This window comes from Ascaphus truei, chromosome 2 (assembly GCF_040206685.1).
Source record: "Ascaphus truei isolate aAscTru1 chromosome 2, aAscTru1.hap1, whole genome shotgun sequence".
Lineage (NCBI taxonomy): Eukaryota > Metazoa > Chordata > Amphibia > Anura > Ascaphidae > Ascaphus > Ascaphus truei.
In genome coordinates this window covers 449,566,842-449,584,792 of record NC_134484.1, presented here as the reverse complement: position 1 = coordinate 449,584,792, position 17,951 = coordinate 449,566,842, and the positions used below count along the sequence as shown (strand labels likewise).

General features: G+C 44.4%; 1 protein-coding gene across 2 annotated transcripts in view; it reads right to left on the bottom strand.

Moving 5' to 3' along the window:
* The window catches only part of TTC21A (tetratricopeptide repeat domain 21A), a 127,506-nt gene that overhangs the window by 36,360 nt on the left and 73,195 nt on the right, over positions 1 to 17,951 (bottom strand). For both annotated transcript variants that reach the window (XM_075587919.1, XM_075587918.1), the window contains exons 15-22: positions 16,646 to 16,858; positions 15,769 to 16,007; positions 11,448 to 11,520; positions 7,112 to 7,222; positions 5,432 to 5,570; positions 3,575 to 3,678; positions 2,265 to 2,453; positions 533 to 643 (exon numbers count right to left, since the gene is read on the bottom strand). In XM_075587919.1, the coding sequence (XP_075444034.1) occupies positions 533 to 643; positions 2,265 to 2,453; positions 3,575 to 3,678; positions 5,432 to 5,570; positions 7,112 to 7,222; positions 11,448 to 11,520; positions 15,769 to 16,007; positions 16,646 to 16,858 (1,179 nt within the window). The remainder of the gene's footprint in view (positions 1 to 532; positions 644 to 2,264; positions 2,454 to 3,574; positions 3,679 to 5,431; positions 5,571 to 7,111; positions 7,223 to 11,447; positions 11,521 to 15,768; positions 16,008 to 16,645; positions 16,859 to 17,951) is intronic.

The window sequence follows — 17,951 nt, the reverse complement described above, 5'->3', positions numbered from 1 at the left end:
CCTGCAGTCTCTGTAAGTCTCCCAACATCCCACTTACATTGTAAGATCTTCGGGGCAGGGATTTCCTTTCCTACTGTCTGATTTTGTTTGTTGCACTTATTGTATTATGATTTCCTATACTGTCTCTTTTGTAAAGCACCGAGTACGTTGAGGGTGCTATATAAATAAAGATATGTTCAAAAAAAGGTTGGACATCTTTATAGAAAGGAAAGGTATACAGGAATATACCAAATAAGTAAACATAGGAAGGATGTTGATCCAGGGAGTAATCTGATTGCCAATTATTGGATAATTTTCCCCCTTATGAGATATCATTGGATGATATTTCACTGGGGTTGTTTGCCTTCCTCTGGATCAATATACTGTAAGTAGGGATATAGGATAAAATATCTGTCGTCTAAATTTAGCATAGGTTGAACTTGTGGATGCATATCTTTTTTCAACCTCATCTACTATGTAACCATGTAACTATATACTGTACATACATATATACAGTACATACATAAATTAACATTGTCTTTTGAAATCTCACCATCATAGCGGCCTCTTTAAACTGGGTATCCTGAAGAAGGACAGTACACTGGTTCTCACAGGCATCCAAGTCATTTATCATTAAGTAAAGGCGGGACAACTCCAACATCACCTGGAAAGATAAGGGAAGATTTGGGGACGCTTAAAATAAACTGGAAACAGCAGGACATGGACTTCATATAATGTCACCTTGCGGCCATGTTTACTTTATGGCTGTAGCCCGGCATGCAGAGCTGAAACGATCTAGGGTCATACAGTATTTACGGAGCAGAGTTAAGCCATCAAACATCTTGTGGTGCCATAAGAAACCTTACAGAAAGGGGTTTTTACGGCTTGGTATTGCAAGTGCATGACTACCAGCCTTACATTTCTGAGTCTGAAAAACTTAGTTGATAGAACTCTGCATTTCCTTTCAGCTTCAGGAATCAATAGACATACTGTGTAAGTGCTACATATTTTCTCCTAAAACCTATCATTATTTAAATGCACAATAATAATAACAATAACTTATATCAATGTGGAGCCCTCATCATTCAAAATAATTTATTTTCAGTTTGATGAGTAATCTTCCGTATTTACGGATTTGCTTTATCTATATCTATACAGTGTATATGTATATATATATATATATGCAAATGAGCATACAGTATATTTGTATTTGCTATATATATAGCAAATGCAAATATACTGTATGCTCATTTGCATGTCTTAGGCATGTCTGCAACACATTACCACAGGGGGATCTTCCTCAGGGGGGTGCAACAGACACAGGACAGTGAGTGACTTATATACCCCAACACCCAAGTGACATAAACATCTCCACATCATCAAAAAACATCATCATCGGGCGACAGAACAGCTGTGCATAATACAATCTAATTAGATCATGCTCCAACTCCATGTCTGTACTCCTATTGGGGAATCCATGTCACATGATCAAACCCAAGCTGTCAGTGTGATTGCATGTATACAAACTGATACTGCATCAGCAGGCCCAGTTGTCAAGGCAACCACATGAGTGGTTTCTGTCCTGTGTCTGTTGCACCCCCTGAGGAAGATCCCCCTGTGGGATCGAAACGTTGGCGTTACAGTATGTGCTGTATTTAATACATTTATTTTCATTCACCTGAGTGCTGTCTCCTTTTTGCTGCTATGCGGTAATGTATACTTTTATTATTTATATGGGACATGCACCTATTCATTATTGAATTTTTATTGGAGTGCCAGTGATTCTTTATCATATATATATATATATATATATATATAAAGAAAACAAGGGCTACCATACAAAACCTGTCTTGTCTTTCCATTTTTAAATGATGACTTAACACTTTTGATGAATACTAAAACTAAAATAAAATGTACTAAATACTACCTTGCATGTTAAAAAAAATTAAATTAGCAGCATCACTGCACACAAATCAGTGCAGGTAAAATTGTGTTGGCAAACTCATGGGTATCGGTGCAAGTTCAGTGTAATACATAGTTGTCGGTATACATTGGGAGTCTGTGACAAACGTTAAGCCCTTCAGGACAAGCTTCTTGTAAACGTATTTAGCTTTTGTTAATCCTGTTTAAATTAGTAGCACTATTTTCTTTTTTGAAACTGCCAGTGTGATTATGCAATTATAATTATTCAACACAAAATAAAAATACCTATTAAATATAGAACCAAATGCAGTAAGACTAGGATGCCTTACTGTATGAACTCCTCGACCTAATACTGTACTCACTTTGCTATCCGTGTCGGAGAAAAGCATTGCTTCTTTGTAGTATTTCAGAGCATTCTCGTAGTCCTTTTGATCCACATAATGTTCAGCAAGTTGTACACAGATTACAGATGCCAGCTGCTTTTGTGCTGGGATAATTTCTGCTTGTTCCAAAGGGACACGCTTTAGGATCCGCAGCTGGATGTCAAAAGCCTGGAGAAATGGTCAAGTAGTTAGAAGGAAAATACAGAAGTATTACTGCTTAAATATTTAACTTTCATTCCAAAGATGCCTTCAACGCCATAAACAGACAACCTCATCAGTAATGAAAGCGTTTAGAGAGCCACTGTTGGGAGAAATTTTTAAGTTGGAAGTATAAACAAGCTAAAATAACGAATAGGTAACAGAGAAGATTTTATGAGAAAGCAGTGGAGGCATCTGGCCAGGTATTGTATTTGTCTGGTTAAGCTTACCCAGGTACTGGATATGTAATGTATATTCTTAAGGCCTGAATAGTGGAGGAATCTGGCCCCGGCATTGCATACAGTATGCATGGTTCATGAACTTTGCTGATCAATGCAGGAACACACACTGACCATGTATTGTTCTTGTACACCTTCTGAGTAGAAGAGGCATATGGCCAAGGCATTGCATATGTTTGGTTCAGACATATGGTCATGTTTATTAGGCAGTGCTACTCCATAATCCACCTTCCAGGGCTGAAATAGGCATTATGGTCCATTCATTGAAATAGGCCATACAAAGATATAGTAGTGAAGTGGCCCTCCAATACTCAGTCTGTAGATTCAGATCTCCCCTGGTGCTCAATCCTTGCAGGAACCCATTTGTCCCAAGTAATTGTCCTTTATAGATACTCACAGTGAATAGATGAAAGAGGCACATGGGCTTATAGTTGCAAAAAGTGCTGTTTAGTGTGTATTACATCTTGCTGAGCTGAAAGTGTGATGTTTCGGGGATGCAGCTCCTTCTACAGACAAGGACACCAGAGTAAGCAGCACTTTTTGCAACTATAAGCCTGTGTGCCCTCTTCATCCATTCATTGTGAGTATTTAAATAGGTCATACGGGGCTTTGTGGAGTTGGAAGATGTCTAATGCATGAGCAGGGCAGGAGGTTGGCCCAGGTGTAGATTTATTATCATGTACAATAATGTGTGTCAGTATTGTTTACTGTTATATGCTGGTCCAATGAAAAGTATCACAGCTTGTAGAAATGTCCCGCATCGGTGTGACTAGTAGATAATTCTGCATAGAAGATGAGTCCTGTTACTACACACCAAATATAAGAAATGCCGTTTTGGACCCCCGATGTTACCTTGTTTAATGTTTCAACCACCAATCCTTTTTTATTGTTTTTGTATGTCTTTGCTAGTAATATCAGATACTTAACATCATTCATCATGGAAGACAAGTCAATCACTGAAATAGAATAAGAAATAATGAAACCTTTAGAAATCTAAGTATCAGCACAGCCAAATGTGAGGTAGCACTAGCAATATATACTAAGCGATGCTTCTTGACTCACTTGAAGGAGCCATAATAAATATTACAACTTCGAAAATATGACCCCATATCATATTTAAAACATTTAGATTTCCATTCTCCGCTGAAGATTTGATAAACTACACTATATACACAAATCTGTTTAACTTTAATCTGATCTTCCACTTCATTCTTGCAGAAAATTTGACCTACCACCGTCTGACCACAAAGTCTGCTTTGCAGCAGCAATTCTTCTGGTGCTAAGTGTCCCATTATTCAGTATTATTGATTATAATCCTTTTTAATCTGGACATTTAACTACTTTTATTAACATCATCTGATATGGGACTGTTTTTTGGCAATCTAACTTGGATCCTGAGCAGTTAGGGTTTCATTCAAATATTTTTCTACCCCTTGCACAGCAGACTTATTTGCTGGTCACATTCCCATGTACTATGTTCCACCATATACCTTGTTAGGTAGGGCTACTTACTGACCGGCCAGTCTGACTGACAACCTTGGGGAATATTCTTTTCCATAGTCTGTATTTGTTCTCATTATTATGTATACCCCCGTTTATGCATTTTAGCACAGGTTTGTTTTTCACGTATTAAGTAAGTACAGGTATATATATATATATATATATATATATATATATATATACCTGTAATTACTTAATATTATATATATATTATAGATATATTTGTTTATTTATATTTAGCTTATAAGGATTCCATGTAAAAATGGATTTCAGGCTAAAAATGACACGTGTGCTCATTTGCATGTCATTTCCCAGAATCCCTTGCTGCAGTGGAAGCACTGTATGCTGGTGATAATGGCGAAAAGCAGGGTTGCAGACCTGTCTAAGACATGTAAATGTGCTCACAAGTGATCTTTTTACTTGAGATATATATATATATATATATATATATTTTTTTTTTTTTACTTTTTTTTCCAGACCTTACCTAGTTTTACAATTAAGCAATTGTGTCATTTTTGATCCCAACAACATCACAGTATTACTATTAATCTCCTAGAAGGAGGTGGGATCAAGGCATACTGAATAAACCTCTGAATCAAATTATTTAAAGCAGAAATCCATGCAACGTGTTTAAAAAAAAAAAAATCAGGTCTGTAGTATTACATAATTAGCCTACCGCCCCAGCAGTGCTAGGTATGTGTAACACTTTCCTGTTTGTGATCATTTGTTGCCCATATTCCCAGCCGTTTGAGCTGCAAAGTGTAACAATAGATAATGTTACCTTAGTAATGTACAGTAACAATACATTGTAGCTAAATTACACTGACTGAAGGATTGATTGAAACGGAAATGTGGCCATTTAGTGAACCCTCGAAGCGGGATCTTTGCTGATCGATCACGGTAGAACTAATTGATTGGCAGCTTAGGTAATTAGTTTTCAATAAAGGTAATCAAATGCTGCATATATTACAATTTTTGTTTTAAAGTGCCGCTTGGACTGCCTCTTTAAACGTAGCATCCATTTAGCAAACGTGTTATTTACTCATCAGTCATGATACTGTGTAACCCCAACAGAATACTTACAATACAAACACAGACTTCAATGTACCCACTGAGGTTACCTTCACATAACTAGGAACTGTTGACCCCATCTTGCAACAACCTTAGAAAGTGTCGTCGCAATTGAAAAATAAGTAGAGGAAATGTTACCAGGCTCATGTTCCAGCGTCTGTTTTAGAACCTTTTCTGCTTTGTTATATTGCTTGAGTTTAAGTAGAAGATCAGCCAGATCATGGCATAGGAAGTCCTGCCCGCTGATCTTCTGAGCAGCCTCGTAGTAATTTATTGCCTGAAGATCAAAAGAGATTGTAAAACAATTACCCATAGGACAGGTTTTTTTTTCTTCTTAATTCTAGATGGCAGCCATGAAAATAAAATGTTCGTGTAATAAAATAAAACTCATTATCCAATCTTGGCATGTTTCTTTTTCACTTCTGGACATTGGACCAGATTCACTAAGTGGTGCTATTCCATAAGATACCTTCTGGCACTGGAAGACACCTCACTGCTCATTCACTTGGATCGGCCATAAGCAGTCTTGGCACCAGAAGGTGTCTTATGGAACAGCAGAACTTAGTAAATATGGGCCATTGTCTTTTCAACAAGTAGATTTATGTCAATACGGTCTACTTCTTGGCTACGTTGGCCATATAACTTTCAGATACATTACTTATGGTGCTTAACCCTTTCAGTGCTAGAGGTCCGACAGCCCCACAGTACCACAAGACCTCCGCCTTTGAGGTCATCTAATGGCTACAACAAAACTCCCTGGCTGACGGAAAAGGAAGCAGAGGGGGCACCAGTTACATTGATTAGTCAGACTGCTCTGTTGGAGCGGTATGCCTGGTCAGCCCCTGGAAAACAAGGAGTTCGCTGTGACGTACCTAGTATGACAAAGGGGCCTCTGGGGTGCTAGGTACATCAAGGCTGACTGATTCGTGGCCCGAGCCGATAGGGGGGAGAGCTGGCACAGAAGTCCTGGGCCCGGTGACTGCGGGGGCCCGGCGAGCTCTGGAAGTTGCTTCCGGGCCGCCAGGGTATTGTGGGGCTATTGTTTGTGTGTGTGTTTTGTGGGGAGAGGGGTTATTTTGTGTGTGTGTGTGTGTGTATATATTGTAGGGCAGGGGGCTATTGTGTGTGTACTGTGGAGTGGGGGGCGGGGAGGTATTGTGTAGCAGGTGGGTATTATGTGTGTGTGTGTGTATATGTGTATGGTGGAGGAGAGAGCAAGAGGTGGGGAGGGGAGGGGGAGAGATAGAGTATGTATTTTTAATAAGGAAAACACAAGAAAAAAGTGTACGTGTAGGTTATAGTGACTGTTTATAAACAAAAATGTCTGTGCGGCCCAAGTCTGAAGAATCGACCACCAAGCTTTTCTGAGTTTGACAGGCCTGAGGTACGTTATTAGGGCACCGAAATGGTGAATGCTCTAATTGTCTCTTATAAGAGAGACTCACAGAGAGGAACCGCTTCTCTCTGATCTCTCTGTACAGCTCTTACAGACCGGTGAAGGCCCGGTAAGAATAACACAGCGGGAGCCCCATCCAGAATCAGGGTCCCCTGCTGCCTTAATCCTTCTGACAAACTAACTCTGCGGTGGGCATTGATCGTACTTGGCCGTGATCACGGGCGCACTTGGGCCGCGATCCGCCCACTCTGTGCCGCACGGAGGAATTTAAATCGTGCCACATCTGTATAATCTCCCAAGCATCTCATTTTCAGAATACAGATTGCGCACTATAGTTTAAGCTGTGAAAATAATCAAACAACAACTGCTTTTAGTGTGAACTCTATTTAAATATTCAGAAAGGAATAATGTCGCATGAAAACCTTTTTATACTGATGAGTTTTGACAAGAGCTTGTCCGATTCTGCTAGCCAGCGCTGCGTCCTGAGGATTCTTCCGCTGAGCTTGATCATAAATCTCCAAAGCTTTCTCGGGCTATTATTAAAAGAGACACATGAATCATTAATTTGATTTATTGTATTCTGTGTTTCTAAAAAAATGGATCAAAATCTGCATTAAAATAGTTATGCGCTTTACAGATACAAATAGTCGCTATAGATAACTACTCTACAGGATTCCAAATTCTGACCAGCTTTGTCTGTACTAAATTCCTTGCCACAAAAATCATCATAAATCTACTACAATTACTGAACATAAATAAAAAGTATGTGTTTAATGCTCTGCACATCCTCTTGTTCAATTGTTGAACATAAATAAAAAGTATGTTTTGTATGCTCTGTGCATCATCTTGTTTATCTATATACAGGGATCATCAATAACTCAATTCACATAGTCCAAGGGTGGCCTACTCAAGTCCTCAAGGGCCACCAACAGGTCACGTTTTAAGGACATCCCTGCTTCAGCACAGACTGAGCCACTGATTCAGCCATCTGTGCTGAAGCAGGGAAAAACAACACGCAGAACCCCAGCAATCTCATTTTAGGAACCCCTGAGCCCCCACAAAATATATATGTATATAAGTGTCAAAAAGGAGAGCTATTGAGCTTGGCAAATGTATACAACAAGCAACAGAGAAGCCCAATGCTGCATCCAATATGACAAAAATACACAGTAAAATACTTATATATTCTCTTGAAAAAAGGGTCATTTAGTTTAACCCTTTGGCCAAAGCATTGTAAGCTTGCGAGCCACGACAAGGCAGACCCAGTTCACAGGTCCTAACACTACCAGATCAAATACTAATACTAATACTAATATACCTCTATTAGGATTAAAATTCTCATTTACCTCTATTAGGAGAAAGACCAACATTGGATCTACATCCAGTAAAATGAAAAAGACCTGCTGACTTGGGAAGTGGGGAGGGGTGAGCTTCAAGAGAATATATAAGTATTTTACTGTGTATTTTTGTCATGTTGGATGTAGCATTGGGCTTCTGTGTTGCCTGAAGCAGGGATATCTTTAAAACCTGACCTGTTGGTGGCCCTTGAGGACTGGAGTTGGCCACTCCATAGTCCTTCTTCCATAACATACCTTTACGCTAGTGGTATAGAGTTTTCGGTCTCTTTCCATCTGTGTTAAATATGAATAATTTGCCTAAAACCTAACACTCATCATTCCCACTCTTCCCTCCTTAATTCTTTTACCTTCACGTGTCACTTGATGCCAAAAGAAAAAGTACCCATTGCATGGACTAACTATTCTCTTGGCCATTCAATTGTCATTTTTCCTTTATCCAATACATCCCTCTTGATGAGACCTGTCCAGCTTTGGATCAGAATGTAATGTCTCCCTTTTTTTTTTTTACTATATTCTGTTAATTATATATCAATATTTTCTCCCCTTGCAATTTGCTTTGCTGGCACTGCACTAGAAAACAACACAAATAATTACAAATGATGATTGATGTTAAAGGAGCAATCCAAGCCGGCAATTTTGTTTTCTATTTTTTTATCATTTATATAGCACTAGCTGATATACCCGGCGTTGCCCGGGCTTGCAGGGGCGGGGGCGTGGAAGGGCGGGGGGGAGGGAGGCGTGGAAGGGCGGGGAGGGGCATGGAGAGAAAGGGCGGGGGGGGGGATAGAGCAGAAGGGCGGGGGGGGCATGGAGCGGAAGGACGGGGGGGCATGGAGCGGAAGGGCGGGGGGGGGGTCATGGAGCAGAAGGGCGGGGGGCATGGAGTGGGGGCATGGAGTGGAAGGGCGGGGGGCATGGAGCGGAAGGGCGGGGGGGCATGGAGTGGAAGGGCAGGGGGGGCATGGAGCGGAAGGGCGGGTGGGGCATGGAGCGGAAGGGCGGGGGAGGGGCATGGAGCGGAAGGGCGGGGGGGCATGGAGCGGAAGGGCGGGGGGGCATGGAGCAGAAGGGCGGGGGGGCATGGAGCGGAAGGGCCAGGGGGGGCATGGAGTGGAAGGGCAGGGGGGCATGGAGCGGAAGGGCGGGGGGGGGGCAAGGAGCGGAAGGGCAGGGGGGAGGGGGCATGGAGCAGAAGGGCAGGGGGGGGCATGGAGCAGAAGGGCGGGGGGCATGGAGCGGAAGGGCGGGGGGGGCATGGAGCGGAAGGGTGGGGGGGCATGGAGCGGAAGGGTGGGGGGGCATGGAGCGGAAGGGCGGGGGGGGCATGGAGCGGAAGGGCGGGGGGCATGGAGCGGAAGGGCGGGGGGGCATGGAGCGGGGGGTCAAAGGGGGGAGGGAGGGGGGTCAAAGGGGGGGATGGAGGGGGTCAAAGGAGTGGAGTCAAAGGGGGGAGGGAGGGGGGTCAACGGGGAGGGAGGGGGAGAAGGGGAGGGGGGGCAAAGGGGAGGGAGGGGGTGAGTCAGGGACCCATTCCCCTGCGTTTCCTCACCTTGCACCCGGCCACCCTCCTCCTCCACCTCGGGCTCCTCAGCGGTGTCCGTGACCCCCGGTGAGGCTGAGACGCTCCGGTGAGGAGGTGCTGTGCCCTTCACGGGAGAGGCGGAGAGAGCCGGAGGAGTGCTCTCGGGGGTGGGGAGCGGCCTGTGTGAGTGAGAGCCGCAGAGAGGGGGGGAGTGGTGTGTGGTAGGGTGAGAGTGCCGGGGAAGGGTGTGAGAGCGCCGGGGAAGGGTGTGAGAGCGCCAGGGAAGGGTGTGAGAGTGCCGGGGAAGGGTGTGAGAGCACCGGGGAAGGGTGTGAGAGCGCCGGGGAAGCGTGTGAGAGCGCCGGGGAAGCGTGTGAGAGCGCCGGGGAAGGGTGTGAGAGTGCCGGGGAAGGGTGTGAGAGCGCCGGGGAAGGGTGAGAGCAGAAGGGAGGTGAGAGCGGCGGGGGAAGGGTGAGAGCGCCGGGGAAGGGTGAGAGCGCTGGGGAAGCGTGTGAGAGTGCCGGGGAAGGGTGTGAGAGCGCCGGGGAAGGGTGAGAGCGCTGGGGAAGCGTGTGAGAGCGCCGGGGAAGGGTGTGAGAGCGCCGGGGAAGGGTGAGAGCAGAATGGAGGTGAGAGCCGTGGGGAGGGTGAGAGCTGGGGAAGGGTGAGAGCCGTGGGGATGTGAGAGCCGGGGAAAGGAGCGGCCTGTGGGAGGAGAGAGCAGGAGAGAGCGTGCTCTGCGGGGCCAATGAGAGCCGTGGGGGGGCGGGACACAGGGGAGCAGACACATCGGCCAATGAGAGCCGTGGGAGGGCGAGTGGCCCGATGGACCAAGCAAATGGTCTCCAGACACTCACAAACAAGATTTTGAGAAATATATATATAGATTGAAGAAGGGGGTCTCCGGAGCTGAACCCCGTTAATTTCAGCTCCGGGCACCCCTGCTTCCAGAGATACTTACCTCCGAAGTAGGTGCCGGTAGCCGCTCCAGGTGAGCAAGCAGGGCTATAAAGTTTAAAGCTCCCGTGTCACATGGGCCAATAGGAAACTGCACCGATGACATCGCGACTTCCTATTGGCCAGCAAAACACGAAAACTTTGTACAGCAGACATAATGTGAACCCAGGCAGCCGAGGAACGCTGCAACCGGCACCTAATTCGTAGGTAAGTATCTCTGGAAGCAGGGGTTCCTCGGAGCTGAAATTAATGGGGTTCAGCTCTGGAGACCTCCTGCTTCAATGCTACATATATTAAAAAAAATTGCAAATATATATATTTTTTGCATCTATATCTATATATATATCTATATATCTATATATCTATATATCTATAGATATATAGATGCAAAAAAAAAAAAAACGTTTGGATTGCCTCTTTAAATGATCCATGTGCTTTTCTGTCCTGCCATAAATGGAAACTGTATGACATTGTTTTCCTGATGTATACAAAATAATAAAAGGAATTGATAAATTAATCAATCATTCAACTACATATTCAAGATTATAGCTAAAGCTTAAAGCAGCAATACCCCCCAAAAAAACAATTATATTTATTGCAATTCCTATTACCTGGATCTATTTGCTGCTATAAAAGTAAACAAAGGTTTTTGCTGAGTTGTCACCTATTTATTGTGCCACTGATATTAGCTGTTGCCTAGGGAACATTTGTTGGTTTAATGTGTGTGGGTGGCCAGTTCTACCGGAAAATACTTTTACAGCAAAGGATATCTCAAGAATGCAGAGCAGCAGCATTTAACAAGGGCGGCATTGCTAAATATATCAGCAATGGGACTTCACAGTGTTAAAAATAAATAAAACATATTCTTTAAGGGATTGCTGCTTTCATTGTAGGTGCTGGAAAAAGACGATAAAAAAATACCTCTTGAATGTTCATGAAGGCATCTCCCAGAAGAAGGCTTGTATGGGAGCCTGGCAAATATTCACACAGCTCTCTATCAAAACATACAATAAAGAATGGTTACAAAATATTATACGAGCCGCACTGTCGAGACTCAAGCTATTTGCGTGAGTCTCATGCAGAGCGATGATAGTCTCACTCTGACTGAGACCCCGAAAACCATCCCAACCCCACCCCCTTTGCACCATAACCCGCCCAATCGAGTAGTAATCCTACCATATCATTTTATAATCCTGCCCCATCGTGGCACAATCCCGCCCCTTCTCTACACAACCCCGCCCCTTCATGTCATAACCCGCCCCGTGCAGGCACTGCGTCCGCTGCTCTGCAGGTGAGAATGGGTCTCACGCAAATCTAATGCATGTGTGAGGCCCCTTCTCACACTCAGGAGTGAGGGGCCCTAGACAGCTCTGGATCAGTATTACTTTTTTCAGCAAGTTGATTGCAGGGTTTACAACTTATGCTGTATTTTCTACAAGCTGCAGTATGGCATTTGTGTGCAATATGATTTCAAATGCAAACACGATGTTAATCATTTTGCGATAAGAGGGGCCAGCAATGTGCACATAGCAGCATTGTGTGCAACTTTTTATACCTTTAACATAATTAGCATTTTCAGACGTGTCACAGAATAGTGAAATGTAATTTGTTTCTTACAAATGAATGCAGCTATTATCTAACTATATATTAATCAGGGCCGCTAATAGATTTCACAGGGCGGAGCACTAGAGTTTCAACCACCCACCTACCTTCATGTCAGCGGCCTTGCGAGCCTGCCGTTTCACACCTGTATTTCTCTCCTCCCCCTTCTATCTCTCACTCTTTCCCCCTCTTCCTCCCTCCCTCTCTCCTCTGACTCTCTCCCCCTCCGCTATCACTCAATTACCCCCTCTCACTTAATCCCACTCCCTCAATTTCTCCCCCTCCCCCTTCACATTCATTCCCCCTACCCCCCTGGCCGGCCACACACACAGACACGATTATCCCCAATAGCCATACAATTACACCCCCCACAATGCTCACACAACCCCCTGTCCCCACAATACACACACAATACCCCCAATACAAACAACACTACCCCCAAACAAAATAGACATGACTAACCCCCCAAAATACAGACACCACTACTCTCCCAAACACAGACACAACTACACGCCCACAAATACAACCACCACTCCCCGCTAAATACAGACACCATTACCCCCCAAAAAAATACAGAAACTACTACTACCCAAAATAAAGCCACCACTACCCCCAGCTCCAAATAAAGCCACCACTACCCCCCCAAATACAGACATCATTAACCCCCAAGTACAGACACCACTACATCCACCCCAAATGCAAACACCCTAACTATCGACCTGTCTCCCTCCTGCCTTTTGCTTCCAAACTTCTTGAACGTCTTGTATTATCTCGTTTGCTCCATTTCCTCAACACCTATTCTCTCCTAGATCCTCTACAATCTGGCTTCTGCACTGCTCACTCCACTGAAATAGCCCTCACTAAAATAACTAATGACCTCCATACTGCCAAAGACAGAGGTCATTACACTCTACTCATACTACTTGACCTCTCTGCAGCATTTGACACCGTGGACCACCCTCTTCTCCTTCACATTCTCCATACTCTTGGTATTCGTAACAAAGCTCTATCCTGGATCTCCTCCTACCTCTCCCATCATACTTTCAGTGTCTCTTTTGCTAACAACTCCTCCTCCTCTATTGATCTCTCTGTGGGGGTGCCCCAGGGCCCTGTCCTGGGACCTCTTCTCTTTTCTCTGTACACACTTTCTCTAGGTGACCTAATCACATCTCTTGGGTTTAAATATCACCTCTATGCTGATGACACACAAATTTACCTTTCAATCTCTGACCTTACACCTGCTGTACAGACTAAAGTTTCTGAATGTCTCTGCTAAATAATCCTGGATGGCCCTCCGCCGACTTAAACTTAACATGGCAAAAACAGAGCTCCTCATACTTCCTCCCAAACCTGGCCCTTCTACCTCCTTCCACATTACTGTTGGAAGTACCATCATTCACCCAGAAGTCCAAGCACGCTGCCTAGGGGTAACACTCGACTCCTCTCTCACATTCTCCTCTCACATTGAAAACGTATCAAAAACCTGACGCTTTTTCCTACGCAATATTACAAAGATACGCCCTTTCCTGTTACTCGACTGCTAAAACTCTGACTCAGGCCCTCATTCTCTCCCGTCTCGATTACTGTAACCTCCTGCTGTCCAGCCTTCCTGCCTCTCACCTGTCTCCCCTACAATCTATCCTAAACGTTGCTGCCAGAATCACTCTACTCTTTCTTAAATCTGTCTCAGCATCCCCCCTCTCCTGGCTTCCTATCATCTCACACTCAATTCTCCTCCTCACTTTTAAAGCTTTTCACTCTTCTGCTCCTCCTTACATCTCAGCCCTAATTTCTCGCTATCCACCATTCCGACTTTTGGGTTCTGCTCAAGGATGTCTTCTCTCTACCCCCTTTGTATCTAAAGCTCTCTCCTTCCTTAAACCTTTCTCACTGACTGCCCCAAACCTCTGGAATGCCCTTCCCCTCAATACCCGACTAGCACCCTCTCTATCCACCTTTAAGAACCACCTTAAGACACACTTGCTTAAAGAAGCATATGAGTAGCACTGTGGCTAATACTAGACACGATACATAAAGTTTGGCCCCCTGCAGATGCACTTACCAGAATGCCATCCTCCTGTCTCTGTACGTTCTCCCTACCAATTAGATTGTAAGCTCTTTGGAGCAGGGACTCCTCTTCCACAATGTTACTTTTATGTGTGATGCACTTATTCCTATGATCTGATATTTGTTATTTATGATTGTCAAGTGTATTATTACTGTGAAGCGCTATGTACATTAATGGTGTTATATAAATAAAGACATACATACATACAACCCTACCCCCACCAATACAGACACCAACCCCCCCCTCCCCAAAATATAGACACCACACACTTACCTTGGGGGTGGTCTCAGGCCTCTGGTGCCCCCGCTCTCCCCAGCTGCTGCAAGCCTCTCTCCCATGCCAGTCCCTCCTCTCTCCTGCGCTGGAATCTAGGCCCAACTTATGGGCATGCCCAGATTCCGGCATACACCAGCAGGGGAAAGAGGCTTACCGTGGGAAGTTGAAGGCAGCAGCTGGGGAGAGCCGGGGCTCGGCGGCGGACACCAGAGGCCCAGCAGCTAGACGCAGAAGGTATGCCTGACCTCTGGCCAAGCCCAACTTGCAGCGCCGGCCAAGCCCCTCGCACCCAATGAGCCTCGGGACACTTGTCCTAGCAGCCCCCACTCCCCCCTCTGTCTGCGGCCCTGATCTCAATTGCCATTTAATGTTATTGACACACAAAATGATTGATTTTCATTTAAGAAAGCATTGCTCTAGAAAACTTGTCTTGAAAATATATTCTGCCAGTCCAAATAAAACAAGGTGTATAATCCACAACAGCACACATTCAATTTAGCAAAACTTCAATTGGACTGATACAGCTGCAAGAACTAATTTCATGATGTGCAAACAAGATGATCATAATTAAGCCTGCCAAAAACATGACACCATTGAATGGAATGTTGCACAGGTCGCTTTGAATTAGAGACAAAAACAACACAGACATTTAAATCGAGGTTGGAGATGTGTGTTGATCTGAATAGTAAAAAGTTTATGCCTCAACAGGCGAATATTTCAACTGATACGTAATACTACTGTATACTGCAACATATATTGCCAGAGAGAGAATTCTGCCCACGGAGACTGTATTATAGTCAGGGCTGTTGGGGGGAGGGAGATGCTATTTATTGAACCAGCAGTATTTGATTCTATTTGCATAAATATGTTATTTCCTTAGCCATTATGTGTAGACTTGTAAAAGAGTCCTGTGAGTATTTGAAAACGATGTACATGTAGTAACAAAGCAGGGAGAGGGAGTCGGTGGTATGATACCTTTTATTGGACCAACACGTATTTGATATGTTACAAGCTTTCGAACCTCCCAGGGTCCTTCATCGTGTACAACAGATGAAGGACCCAATGAAGGACCCCGAGAGGTTGAGAGTTTCGAAAACTTGTAACATTTCAACTACTAGTTGGTTTAATAAAAGGTATCATACCACCGACTCCCTCTCCCTCCTCTGTTACTACATGGAAGAAAGGACCAACACGGCCCCCCCCACCTTTCTTTGAAAACTATGTACAGTAGACAGTCATTTGATTCAATGCTCATGTTGGTCCCCTGCAGGACCAATTAGGCTCCTTGAACCTTACCTGTAGCATGCAATGTATAGTCTCTTATCCTTTCGAGAATAAAGGTATATTTGGGCCATCTTTTCTTTGACTTCGATGTAGTAAGGCTGGTTTGCGGTGATATTTCTCAGCATGCCCAAAGCCATTTCCACATCACCTTTACTAAGAGCCAAGTCTGCATTAGCAACAATTATTCGAACCTCTTCTGGAGTGCCACTGAATTCATGGATGGCATCTTGCATTACCTTCGTAGCTTCGTGCTGGGATGTTAACACAAAGGTTACCAACAAAATATCAATACATTAGTAGATTTAACGTTTAGTACAACTGCATCAGCTAGAACAGGGGTGGCCAACTCCAGCCTTCAAGGGCCAGCAACGGATGCGGTTTAAAGGATATCCTTGCTTCAGCACAGGTGGCTCCATCAGTGGCTCAGTCAAAGTCTGAGCCACCTGTGCTGAAGCTGGGATATCCTTAAAAACTGGACCTGTTGGTGGCCCTTGAGGTCTGCAGTTGGCCACGCCTGAGCTAGAAGTTCTGCTCTCGGAGATTCAGGGAACTATATGGCGTTGCAACAACATAAAAGAAAACAAGATGGTTATTCTCTGCAATGGACACTGTCATCCAACAGAATGTAACTATGTATTTGTCATCATAACACTGTGCCCAGGACATACTTGAAAACGAGAGGCAACTCTCAATGTATTACTTCCTGGTAAAACATTTTTTATAAATAAAATAAATAAATAATACTTGTGAACTAATAAGTAGCTCTGTGATCACTAGATTTTTAGAATGCGTTCAGAAGTGAAGTTTTGCAGAGTAGAAATATTTGGCCAAGACACACTACCATTTTTCCATCACATCAATTTGTTCTACTAACCCACTTGGGCTTTACCTGCTCTCCATTCAGACGAAGAACTTCTGCAAGTTCCAGATATATGGAGACGCATTCGCTAACACTGATGTTTGGTTTGCCTCTCTTTAACTGTCCTCTCTTCATTTCAGGGAGGTTCATGGTCATTTTTAAAGTTTGTATAGCTTCGGGCAGTGCTCCAGTCTTTTTCAGTACTCTGGCTTTGATGAGATGATATAGTGGATGATCTCGAACCTGAGCAACATAACAAGGGAGAGAAGGGAGAAGGATAAAAATGTAATAATACATTGTGACAGTAGGGGGTAGCCAGGCTATACAATAAAGGTTAAGCCCATCTAGTTACCCCTGAAATCCGTGGGTCTATGGCAGCTACAGTACATAGCACCATAAGCCAGGGGGCATGTAGTGCAACATGTAAACGTTAAAAAGTGTCCCCTGCTTTTCCACTTTTCATGTTCCCTTTACACCAGATTCATGAAACTTTCTGAGTGTACTGTAAGTTTTAGGTGGGATATTTGGGAATGCAGTTGTTTTGTTTGCAGGAGTTCGGGGGCCAAAGTTATCCGTAGTCCCCTAATTTGCCCCGGCGAGCAGGCATGATTTGCCGGTATGCGGGTTGAATTACACCTGGGTTGCCCGGTGTCCCCCAGACTCCTGGTTTTCGAGCCCAGATATCCCAGTTCTATTTCCCTCACAGATATGGGTCTCCCCAAGACATATATTGTATTACACCATATTTTTATTGTGTGGGTGCATTTGCTATAAATGTCTATTTAGTCAGCCCGGTCATCCATATAGGTGCCAAGAAGTCTGGATAGACATCGGAGTTCAAAGAGGAGACGGGATGTTGGGGTGCTAAGTGGACGGGGCAGGGTGGAGAACTGTGTCCGGAGAACAGAGTTCCCCTGCAGGGAGGATACTCTGGTCTGCCAGACTCAGCGGAGCCTGCCCCGTAGGTGGCAATGGGTTGACTGGGGGAAGCCGCAGAATGTAGGTGTGTTTCCCATTGGTTAATACGTATGTCCTGCCCATGGGGGATCTTGAGCCGGCTTGGCACGCCCCCTCCTCTGACATCAGCCAATGGATGAGTCTTTATTTCTATTGGCTAGTGGGAGGGAATTCCCACGCTCTGATTGGTCGCTCCTCCTTCCTTCATGCTGAACATGGAACAGCGGAGGGTATATCAGGAGGTAGCCAACTCAGAGAAACAGACCATCTAGTGACTTGTGTCGATGAAGCTAGGGCGGGCTTTTCAAAGTTGCTCTGTCACGAATAGCAGAGCAACCGGCTTCGTTTTAAAGATAGGAAAGTCTGCCCTGCAGTCAGG